At 41.7% G+C, this 13,203-nt stretch overlaps 1 protein-coding gene across 1 annotated transcript in view; it reads right to left on the reverse strand.

The window, feature by feature from the left end:
• LOC143023144 (neurofibromin-like) overlaps window positions 1-13,203 on the reverse strand; it is a 375,045-nt gene that overhangs the window by 253,166 nt on the left and 108,676 nt on the right. The window contains exon 14 of the mRNA XM_076181656.1: window positions 10,165-10,357. Coding sequence (XP_076037771.1) covers window positions 10,165-10,357 — 193 coding nt within the window. The remainder of the gene's footprint in view (window positions 1-10,164; window positions 10,358-13,203) is intronic.

Here is a 13,203-nt window from a genome sequence, read left to right on the forward strand (position 1 = left end):
CTTCAACGCCAAGTCGTCTGCCTGGTTTGTCGACAACCCTGACACAGACAGAGGGCTTGATGTACAGACTCAATTCGACTCATTGACTATCATGAACAACACGCATAATCATACACATATCCCATACCAAGCCCTCTACACTCCCTCCTCTCCTGATATCACCTTTTGCTCCCCCTGCCTAACCCCAACAACATCATGGAGAGTGGTCGGAGCCCTTGGTTCTGACCACCTTCCAATCATCATCACCACCAAAACAAGATGCACCCCAGCTGGCCACAGACACACTTACACCAATTACAAGAGAGCTAACTGGGAAGCCTTTAATGAAGAGACAGAACAACATTTTGAAACACTTAACAGTACACCAATCACAAACATAAACAATGCTGTGCACGCTTTTAATACAATCATACAAAACGCAGACAAGAGATACATCCCTAGAGGCAACAGAAAATCACACAACCCCAACTTCACACCAGAAATCCAAGGCCTCATCAGACAACGTGACACACTTAAACACGATACCCCCACACCTATCCCTCAAAACATAGCAGACCAAATACAAACACTAAACACTGTGATTGCCAATAAAATACATGAACAAAAAACACAAAATTGGCAAAACTTTATCAATACACTTGATCACAAAACAAACACCAGCAAATTGTACAAAACACTCAACAGCATCACACTATCCAACACTAACACTACACGCTCTCACGCAGCAATAATCACAACAACAGATAATCTACCCTCAAACAGACAACAAGCAAACGCACTCATACGTCATTTTGCACAGACGAGCCATCTTACATCTCACCCTGACGACCGACGCACCATTCGACGTAAGAAAGACTTCCCCACAGACTCAGACTATACACCCTTCATAGACAGTCAGACAAAACTCATATTGCATAGTCTCAAGCACTCATCTGCCTGTGGCCCTGATAACATAAGCAACATACACCTAAAACACATTGGACCACAAGGTATACACGCACTCACAAACATTGCAAACTACAGCTATTCACACAACACAATACCCGACATCTGGAAGCATGGTAAAATAATCACCATTCCAAAACCGAACAAAGACCCAACAATCCCAACATCGCACCGCCCAATCACACTTCTCTGCACCCCCTCTAAAGTCATTGAACGCCTAATACTTAAACTTGTCACACCATATATTCCCCTTGCTGACTCACAACACGGTTTTAGGCCACTACACTCCACAAACACTCTTCTGACAAACCTCACACAAAGAATTTTAGATGGCATCAATTCAGATAGGCCCCACCACAGAACACTTCTTATAACATTGGACATTAGTAAAGCTTTTGATGCTATCCCCCGCCACAACCTAACAAATAAAATATATAACACAGACATGCACAATAACACCAAAAGATGGCTGGCCAATTATCTGGCAGGCAGGAATGCTCATGTGTCATATAATGGCCAATCATCGCACATCAGAAACATTAAGAACGGAGTACCACAGGGCTCGGTTCTATCCCCCACATTATTTAATCTATACATGCATGACTTACCCACGCCAGACACCTCAGAAATACAAATCTCTTCCTACGCAGACGACATAACAATCACATGCACACATCGTAACACAGACAAAGCTGCAGAAATAATCCAGCCTTACCTTGACACACTCAACACATGGTTCATCACAAACAGACTCAAAATAGCTCCAACCAAATCTACAGCAACACTTCTCACCAACTGGACAAAAGAACACAAATACATACCTCATCTCTACATCAACAACACTCTAATACCACACACAAACACACCGAAAATTCTTGGTGTAACATACGATACATCCATGTCTTTCAAACAACACCTCACAAACATAAAAAACAAATGCACACCTAGACTTAACGCACTTAAGTCAATCACTGGAACAACATTTGGACAAAACAAAGAAACTAATATAACAATATACAAACAATGCATACGCTCAGTGATGAATTATGCGAGTCCTGCATGGGCTCCTAATCTCAGTGAGACACACCACAACACCCTTCAAATCATACAAAACAAAGCCCTAAAAACAATTACAGGCTGCACAAATACATCACCTACAGACCATTTACACCATGAAACAAAAGTCCTCAAAGTCAAGGACCACCTTGACATGAGAGGCACACAAACACTTGCTGCAGCCACCACAAACACATCACACCCGCTACACTACATAGCAGAACACCCACACACACCAAGAAACATTAAAACTACACCCAAAGACCTTTATTACACACAGATACTCTCTTCTCTTCCTCCACAACCACCAAATACCAGCCTCCGGAAACATATTCATAATCATATCACTCACCGCTCCATTAACACACTGAAAGACAACACACTGCTGCATGCCAGACCCCCTGATATCCACCCTTCTGAATCCTCTCTCCCACGTAAGGACAGAGTCCACTTGGCCAGACTGCGATGCGGTCACCACCCAGCACTTCTAAGCTACCAGAAGAGGCTGGACGACCGTGTTGTGAACAGCTGCCCAGGATGTAACACTTCACCCCATACCATACAACACATAATGGAAGACTGCATTATACACAATCATGCACGCAAACAACACAACATACACTCTATAAAGGATTTGTGGGAAAACCCAGTTTCGGCTGTGGCCTTCCTTGGGGAGACGGGACTGCTCGGACAGACAGTCTAGGGAACGACAACAACAACAACAACAACCAGTGCTGCCATAAAACAGCTTAGGATGGCAGATAAATATCGTCTGTCGCCAAAGATGCATCGCGCCAAGAAAAGGAAAAGTGCAATATAACCCTGGTGGATACTAACTGGATTCATCATATAAACCTATAATTGATCAAAAGCTGGCAACAAAGAGTAGGGTGGTGCCTTTGATACCCTTTCAACACCATAACATCATAAATAATGAAAGGGGACCAGTAACCATGAACAAAAAAACTTTGACGCTCATTCCTGAAAAACTTGATTTTTGCACATTTAATTTGATTCACATCCAAAACGCCTTCACTGATTTTCAACTGCAAATCCTTTTTGGATTCAGCATAATTGGGAGAACATTTGGAGGCAGATTTATGTCCTTCTGTCAAGGACTAGTAGGATTTTTTCATATATACATTTTTTTTTTTATCAACTTACTTTGAATTTTTTTTTCTCGTAACAGATTGATCAGAACATCATAATTCTGCCTCCGTTTCTTCATCTATCTTATCCCATTATAAAGACAAAAAATAATCAATATCCAGTCAAAGGTCTATCCTCTGAATCAATTTCAAAATTTTCAAAAATTACCCCTCGAAAAAAGAAAAAAAAATTATAATAAAAAAAGTATAAGGATAAATGACATGAAAACTCAGTGGTATATTCTCTGAGACAAGACAGTTACTAGGAAAAAATCTCAGCCACTTTCACCCCAAAATAAAAAAGTTTGATTTTCTAATGGACGATCCCCTTAAATGGAAGGTAGCCAAGTCAAAAGGCAAGCACCCACTCCTATCCACCACCCTTTCTTCCCTCTCATCTTAGCTCCTTATGGATGATGGGTCATCCCTATATCTCAGCCTTTGCACTGGGTCAGAAGCAATACAGGAAGATACAGCACATTCACAGGAAGGCTGCTTCACTTAATTGGCATCCCCCCCTCTATGTCCCCTCTGCATCAAAATATCATTCATACACAACTACTCCCTACCCCTACCCTCCAAATCCCTTATCCTCTCCCTTCCTTACATCACAGTATTATCTATACACAGCCATTTTTCATTTAACTGTATCTCCTGCCTTCTCCTGTCCTTGCTTAACAGACATTCCCCTTTTTCTTGACACTAATTTTACCCCTATCCATCCATCCTCGGTCATCCCCTCAAGTTCACTCTCTCCACCTCTGCTTTCCACACCTCTTTTACTAATCTTACTTTATTCATTCTTTCTGTGTCCAAACCATCCCAATACTCTTTCATCATCCATCTCCTTTCCCACCCCCACTCTCCTCCTCACCTTGTTTCTCAATTTATCCAACCTTGTAACCCCTTACATACTTCTCAGACACTTCATATCAAACACATTTAAACTTTTCCTCTCTGCCTATCTTAAATTCTATGTCTCTGTCCCATACAGTGATGTCAGCACAATCACCCCTTCATATAATGTCTTTGCATCCATTCCCAACGACCCATTTCTCCTGACACTTTTTAATCCCCAAGGCATTTATTTACTTCTCTCGGTCTACAATTACTGTAATACAGGTTGATAATCCTTCATCTTGCTTGGAACTGGAAGGGTTCAAATTTCATATTTTTTCAGAGTTTTGTAACATTTGTATATTTTCATCTATAAAATGGAACAATTTGGAGCTAGAAGCATTCAGCAGAAAGTGTTCATTCCAATGCTGATGAATTCATACCATCAACACATAATCTTTGCTCTATGCAATATTTTTCTATTCATAATGGTAAAATACATATGAATTTTTAGCATGTTAGTGCTGCTTACTGAAGATAAAAAAAATTATTATTACACAGCATTACACAAGAATTGTATACATACAAGTCTGCAGTAGTTCTTCTAAACATAAGTATATTTTATTCAGTCCTTGTTTACAAAATATTGGTTTCAGTTTAACAATTATGTGTTTTGGACCATAGAAAGCATCCTGAATAAGTTTGAAATGTTTCATTACAAAACTAAATTCAAGTGTAACTTTGGTATTGTACAAATAATTTTGTGTTTAAAACAACTTAATCACTGCCACTGTAATATATTGACATTCCTAAGAGTAAACTGTTTCATTTTGAGAAAATGGAACAAAACCAAAACAAACAAATATTACACAAGTGGTAGTTTTAGTATTTACCTAATTGTAGTATACATTAAAGGATCAATGCCTGTTGGGTATAGTCTCCTATTCTCTAATTTTCTAACATACCTAGACTCAAATTTATGCACAGAGCCAATTTAATCTGTATCCTTGATTTCCAATTATCGTATTTGAATGCATGTATTGTTTGAGCTATTCTAAGTATTTATACATCTATATGGAAAACTGTATTTCTTCATATCCTTTAGACCTGTGGTCTTTCTTAATTTGCTCCCATGACCTCTTAGCCCCTTAAATATGATGACACCTATGTAGGCATCATGAGGTGCCAGTGAGTACATGAGGATGCCAGCGTCGGCTTCCTGATTATATTTATTTTGTAGTTGTAGCCGAGTGACCCTCTTATTCTACGAACAGGCTTGATCACTTTTACAATGGTTACATTCTCAGTGAAAAAGAACAAATATAACAATTATAACTTTATATTTTATAATGCAAGTATTGTGATCTATCATCATATATATTTACATACATATACCAAAGGCTCTTTTCCCCCTTACATGGGGGGTAACCAAAAAGAAAAAGGCATAGAAACCACTCCCACCCATGCCATCCCCTACATATTCCATTACCCTCCACCCTTCTCCCTCCCTCTCATCTTGGCACCTCCTGGATGACAGGTCATCCCAGCATAGTGTCCATTGCTCCACTGCCCTGGGTCAGAAGCAGTGTCGCAAGACACAGCACATCCACAGCAAGGCCACTTCATTAAATCAGCGATCCCCCCTCTCCGTCCCCTCATGCAGAAAAGGAGAAGACAGGGAGAAATCCCCTTGGGCTGCGTCAAAACCTCTGCCTTCCACACTTCTTTTACTAGTCTTCACTCATTCTTTCCATGTGTCCAAACCATCCTAATACTCTTTCATCAACCCTATTTCCCATCTCCCTTTCTACCCCTGTTCTCCTCCTCACCTCCTCATTTCTCACTCAATCTAGCCTAGTAACCCTATCATATTTCTCAGACATTTCATCTCAAACACATTCAAACTCCTTCTCTCTTCCTCTCTTATGTTCCATGTTTCTGCCCTGTACAGTGCTGTTGGTACAATCACTCCTTCATATAACCTCCTCTTAGCATCCATTCCCAAATGTCTATTCCTCATTACACTTTTTAATCCACAAAGGCATTTACTCGCTTCTCTCAATCTACATTCTACCTCCACTCCACCCTTTCCTGCCACATTCACACCCAAGTATCTAAAACTATCCACTTCCTCCAGTTGCTCTCCCTTAATGCTCACTTCCAGTCTGCTGCCACTTTCACCCCTTGTACATCTCATCAACTTACTTTTACCCACATTTACTTCAACTTTCTTCTTTCACACACTCTCCCAAGCTCTGTCACCAACTTCCTCAATCAACTCCCACTTTTCTCCATTTTCTTTAAACATCTCCAATCCCTGACCCACCACCCTTGCATTTACCTCTTGCACCACCCCATCCATGTATAAGTTGAACAGCCAAGGTGACATAACACATCTCATCACCTTACTTTTACCTACATTTACCTTCAACTTTCTTCTTTCACACTCTCCCAAACTCTGTCACCAACTTCCTCAATCACCTCCCACTTTTCTCCATTTTCTTTAACCTCTTCACTCTGGGGCACATCGCACGTCTGGCAGCATTAGCTGCCCGACGTGCGATGTTGCGTCATAATAATCGCATTATAAAAAATAAAGTCAGTGCTCAATCGTTCATTCTCTTTCACCCATGTATTTTGATAACCATAGAAAATATGATGAAGCCAGTTTAGAGAGAATGGAGGTTACGTAGGTACGACTACAATAATTATAATCAAGATACCGACGTCGGAATCATCGAGTACCCACTTGCTCCTCATGCCGCCTACGTAGGCGTCACCATAAAGTGGTTAAACATCTCCAATCCCTGACCCACCACCCTTGCATTTACCTCTCGCAGCCAAGGTGACACAACACATCCCTGACGAAGTCCCACCTTTACCTCAAATCACTCACTCTCTCCATGTCTAATCCTGACAAATGCTATACTACTCTCGTAAAATCTCTTGACAGCTCCTAGAAGCTTTACTCCTATCCCGTATATCCGCAAACCTCCCACAGTGCCTTCCTGTCTACCCTGTCATAAGCCTTTTCCAGATCCATAAAAGCCCAAAAAACATCCTTACCTTTTCCTATAGCTTTCTCACATATCTGTCTTACCACAAAAATCTGATCTACGCAACCTCTACCTGTCCTAAATCCACACTGTTCCTCACCAATTACTCCCTCTATTACTCTCCTAATCCTCTCAATCAAGATCCTCCCATAAGCCTTCCCAACTACACTTAACAAGCTAATCCCTCTGAAACTACTACACTCACACTTGTCCCCTTTTCCTTTGTAAAGTGGAACTATACAGGCACTCCTCCAGTCCTCCGGCACTCTACCTTCTCTCCAGCAAACATTAAATAACCTCAACAGCAAGTCCACCATCACTGTACCTCCTTTTCTTAGACATTCTGCATGGCATCCATCCAGACCAGGTGCATTACCTACTCTCATCATCTTAACAACTGCCTTCACTTCATCCTTCCTTATTTCTCCTCTATTTTCCTCACTCATCATAGTCATTTTCTTAGCACTTCCCAATGCAACTATCTTTCCCTCCCTATCCTCCTTCACATTTAGCAACTCCCTAAAATAATCTGCCCATCTTCCCCTTACTGCCTTCTCTTCCATTATCATCTCTCCATCTGCACCTTTTACCTTTTTTTCTCTACTTGATTCGCCTCCTCTTCCTCTCTTAATTTCTTTCTAAAACATCTTTTAATTACTTTCAAAATTTTCTGTCATACTCTTACCCCATTTCACATCTGCTCTCCTCTTTGCCTCCTTTACCTTGTGCTTTACTTCTCTTTTCTTTGTACCTCTCATATGACTCCCTCATCCTATTTTGTAACCAATCTGTGAAAGCTCGCTTCTTCTCTTCTACAACCTTCTTTGTTTCCTCATCCCACCACTCACTACCCTTCCTTCTATTTCCTCCTGTCCTTCTTGTTCCACACACCCTCTTTGCACAATTTGTGACTCCCTCCTTAAAACATCCCCATTCCTCCTCCACTCCTAGCTCTACTCTATCTTTCACTCCCTCCCACTCCTCTCTCAGCTTCTTGTACTCTTTCTCCTTTTCATTTAAAAATTTCACTCTAAGCACCTCCCTACCTTTTGTCCATTTCCTCTTTCTCCATCTATCCTCCACTCTCAACTTACCTTCCACCAAAAAATGATCTGATATTCCCCCCACTCTCTCCCCTTAGCACATGTACATCCTTGACTCTTCCTATTATACTCCTATCTATCAGTACATAGTCCATTAACGCTCTATCCACCCTTCCATCCACCACCCTCTCCCATGTGTATTTATGCTTGACCTTCTTCCTAAACACTGTATTTGCTATCATCAACTCTCTTTCTAGACACATCTCCACCATCAATTCTCCACTATGATTCTTTCCTGGTGTGGTATAGTGTTATCATGGGCCCTGGCGTTCGACATGAACAGGGCACCATAGGTTTACAAGGACTCTTTGGGCACAAGGCCCTCATTGATAAATATGTAGGACGTGGCATAGTTTTCCCTCTGCGCAGGGAATACAACGTTACCCCCAAGTCAGTCTAGAACTGTCCGTCTTACTGTGAGCATGTAGCTCTCCTATTGTGACTCACCTCTGTACGCATAACCCACTTATTAATAAAGACACCAAACGTCCCCCCACGTTTCTGTTGCACACACCTGGAACTCCACATTTCCCAACCACTCCGTCAATTGATTCATTTCCGACCCTAGCATTAAGGTCTCCCAGTACTACATTGACGTTTCTCCCTAATCCCTCTATGCATTCATTTAAGTCTATCCAAAAAGTCTCCCTTTCTTCTATACTCTTCTCACTACCAGGCCCATATGCACCTACAAAAACCCTTATCTCCTTTCCCAGTTTCACCTTCATCCACATTATCCTTGAGGAAACCTCCTTCCACTCCACTATATATTTACCTATCTCTTCACTTACTAGTATAGCCACCCCTTCTCTCCCTCAGCCTCTCTTCTCTCCTGATAACCTCCCAATTACACTCCCAAACTCACACCCGCCCTTCCCTCTCAACTTAGTTTTACTCAAAGCCAACACATCCATCTTTCTTCTCACAAACATACTACCTATCTCTCCCCTTTCCCTCTCATCTGTACCACATCCATGCACATTAAAAGAGCCAAACCTTAGGAAAGGTTAATAGTACTGGGTCTACCAACTTTGAAGGATCAGAGAGAAAGAGTGACATGATAACATTGTTCAGGTCACTAATGGGGATAGATTGCATTGATAGAAGAGATCTCCTGATTAAAGATGGGAGGGCTTTAAGAGGTCATGGAAGTAAATTAAGAAAGACCACATGTTGAAAGGATGTGAAGAAATAGTTTTCTTTATAGATGTATATATATGTAGAATAGCTTAGAAGGTGACACAGCCCAAGCTCAAACAATGCATGAGTTCAAATCTAAATATAATTGGAAATCAAAGATATAGATTAAGTTGGAACTATACCTGAATTTGTATGTTAGAAAATTAGAGAATAGGAGATGGGACCCAACGAGTGATGCTTTCTTGTATACTACAATTAGGTAAATACACAATCTCCTCCCAAATATCTACTTCTCATCATACTTTTCAATTCCCCAAGGCTCACTTGCCTCTCTCAATCCACAATCCACCTCCACTCCTCCCCCTGCCACATGTGCCAAACACCCAATGCCATCCACTTCCCCAGCCTCCCTCCCCTAAGACTCTCCTTCAAACTGCTGCCATCCTCTCCTCTCACAGAGCCTCCCAAACACTGCCACCAACTCCCTCTGGTGACATACAAATGTAAAATTCACACATAAATATCTTTATAGTAAGAACATCAAGTTATCATCAAAGCAGTTGCAATGCAACATAGAGTAAGAGGTCATATACATTCCTAAAACATTTATTCTATTGATAGCCCCATCATGACAGTGGCAGACTTGTTGAATTTTGTTTTAGATAAAACCAAATATTCTCTTTTGAGGTTCATTCTACACTGAAGGTATTCAAAGTCCACATATGATCTTTGGCAGAATAAAACTGTCTTGTTAGCCAAAATGAAGTCTATACATTGTATCACTTTGCTAAAGGTGCTAAAAATATGCAAGTTAAGCTAAGTTCAGTCTCTGTTGCTACATAAACTCATGAATAATTTGTGACCTTTCATATTACATACCTGTAGTAAGAATGGTTGAGGCAGCAGCTAGGTCCTGGTAAACAGAATAGTTTGGCAACAAGTAGGTGACTGTGGCAGTGACTTCATCCCAAACACACCTAATGTCTGCCTCCTCACATAACAAGGCAAAACATGACATGGACACCAGTACTGTATCAATGTCAATGCTCCATAAGTACATTAGGAACACAACCTGCAATAAATCAGGAGGTAGAACTATAGTTAACACTAATATTTGCCATATGGGCTTCAATCATTTCAACCATGCCACTGAAATATAAAATGTTCTCTTGAAATGCAATTGTGCAAGAACAATCCTTAACTTTCTGAATTCTGAGGCAAACAAGATACAACTGAAGGAAGTGGATAGTTTTAGATACTTGGGTGTGAATGTGGCAGGAAAGGGAGGAGTGGTGGTGGAGGCAGAATGTAGATTGAGAGAAGCGAGTAAATGTCTTGGTGGATTAAAAAGTGTAATGAGGAATAGACATTTGGGAATGGATGCTAAGAGATTATATGAAGGAGTGATTGTACCAACAGCACTGTATGGGGCAGAAACATGGAACATTGGAGAGGAAGAGAGAAGGAGTTTGAATGTGTTTCAGATGAGGTGTCTGAGAAGTATGATGGGGGTTACTAGGCTGGATAAAGTGAGAAATGAGGTGAAGAGGAGAACGGGGGTGGTAAGGGAGTTGGGAGATAGGGTGGATGAAAGAGTATTGGGATGGTTTGGACATATGGAAAGAATGAGTGAAGAAAGACTAGTAAAAGAGGTATGGAAGGCAGATGTGGAGGGAGTGAACATGAGGGGGTGACCTAAGATAAGATGGATGGATGGGGTGAAAGGGGCTTTGGGGAAGAGGAGAATGTCTGTTGAGGAAGGATGGGAAAGGACAGAAGACAGGATTGAATGGAAAATGGTTGTATATGGATGATGGTGTGATGCATGAGGTGGAATGAATGGGGGAGAGGTAGTATGTGTGAGAAAATTTGATGCAGCCCAAAGGGATTTCTCCCCGTCTTCTTTTCTGCATGGTCGGCGATTTAATGAAGTGGCCTTCCTGTGGATGTGCTGTGTCTTGCAACACTGCTTCTGACCCAAGGCAGTGGACAAGATGCAGGGATGACCTGTCATCCAGGAGGTGCCAAGATAAGAGGGAGGGTAGAGGGTGGATGGGAGTGGAGTATATTAGGGGAATGGGTGGGGATGGTTTTTATGCCTTTGTTTTTTGGCTACCTCCCTTGTAAGGGGGGAAAAGCCTTTGGTATATGTATGTATGTACAATGATGGTGGACTGGCTGGTGTGGTTGTTTAATGTTTGCCTAAAAGAGGGTAGGGTTACTGGAGGACTGCCTATATAGTTCCGTTTTACAAGGGAAAAGGGGACAAGTGTGTTTGTGTAGTAGTTTGAGAGGGATCAGCTTGTTGAGTGTAGTTGGAAAGGTTTATGGGAGGGTTTGATTGAGAGGATTAGGAAAGTAACTGAGGGAGTAATTGGTGAAGAACAGTGTGGGTTTAGGGCAGGGAGGAGTTGAGTGGATCAGATTTTTGTGGTAAGATAGATATGTGAGAAAGCTATAATAAAAGATAAGGATGTTTTGGGGGCCTTCATGGATTTGGAAAAAGCTTATGATAGGGTAGACAGGAAGGCACTGTGGGAGGTATTGCAGATATATGGTATAGGGGAAAAGCTGTTTAGAGCAGTTAAAAGTTTTAACAAGAGTAGTAGAGCCTGTGTTAGGATTAGAAATTGAGAGAGTGATTGGTTTGAGGTAAAGGCGGGACTTCGCCAGGGATGTGTTATGTCACCTTGGCTGTTCAATCTATACATGGATGGGGTGGTGCAAAAGGTAAATGCAAGGGTAATGGGTTGGGGATTGGAGATTATTAAAGAAAATGGATGGAGAAAAGTGGGATACAAGCCAGTTGCTGTTTGCTGACGACAGTGCACATGTGGCAATGGATGCTAAGAGATTGTATGATGAGGTAATTGTGCCAACAGCATATGGGGCAGAAACATGGAACATAAGAGAGGAAGAGTTTAAATGTGTTTGAGATGAAATGCCTGAGAAGTATGGTAGGGGTTAGGGTGGATAGATTGAGAATGAGAAGAGCAGGGGTGGAAAGGGATTTGGGTGATAGGGTTGATGAAAGAGTATTGGGATGGTTTGGACAAATGGAAAGAGTGAGTAAAGAAAGATTAGTAAAAGAAGTGTGGAAAGCAGAGGTGGAAGGAGTGAACATGAGGAGGCAACCAAGGATGAGATGGATGGATAGAGTAAAAGGGGTATCGGGGAAGAGGGGTCTGTTGACAAAGGAAGGGAGAAGAGAGAAGATAGGGGTGAATGGACAATGTTTGTGTATGGATGATACTGTGATACATGGAAGTGGAAAGGAGTGGGTAGGGAGGGGGTGAAGTATGATATTTTGATGCAGCCCGAAGGGATTTCTTCCCATCTTCTCTTTTTCTGCATGAGGGAATGGAGAGGGGGTTCACTGATTAAATGAAGCAGCATTGCTGTGGATGTGCTGTCTTGCTACATTACTTCTGACCCAGGGCAGTGGGCAAGATGCAGGGATAACCCCTCATCCAGGAGAAGCCAAGAAAAGAGGGAGGGGTAGTGGGTGGGAGTGGATTTGTCTTTGACTTTGGCTGCCTCCCTTGTAAGGGGGAACAACCAGTGGTATATGCATGTACATGGAAAAACCAAGACAGAAAGGAATACTGCATCACATTATTACTCAAACAAGAGAAACTAATTTAATACATATATACTTATACCAAGGGCTTTTTTCCCACTACAAGAGAGGTAGCAAACACCAAAGGCATAAATCCACACACACCCATTTCATTCTCACATACTCCACACCCACTGACCACCCCCCTCCCTCTTGGCTCCTGGATGATGGGTAATCCATGCACCTCCCCCACTGCCCTGGATTAGAAGCAATGCAGCAAGACACAGTACATCTATAGTAAGGCCGCTCTATTTAATTAGTGACTGCCCTTTGGGTTGCATCAAAATATCATTCACACA

Source organism: Oratosquilla oratoria, unplaced genomic scaffold, assembly GCF_046742065.1.
Source record: "Oratosquilla oratoria isolate Oo_2021 unplaced genomic scaffold, ASM4674206v1 SCAFFOLD45, whole genome shotgun sequence".
In the NCBI taxonomy this organism is placed as follows: domain Eukaryota; kingdom Metazoa; phylum Arthropoda; class Malacostraca; order Stomatopoda; family Squillidae; genus Oratosquilla; species Oratosquilla oratoria.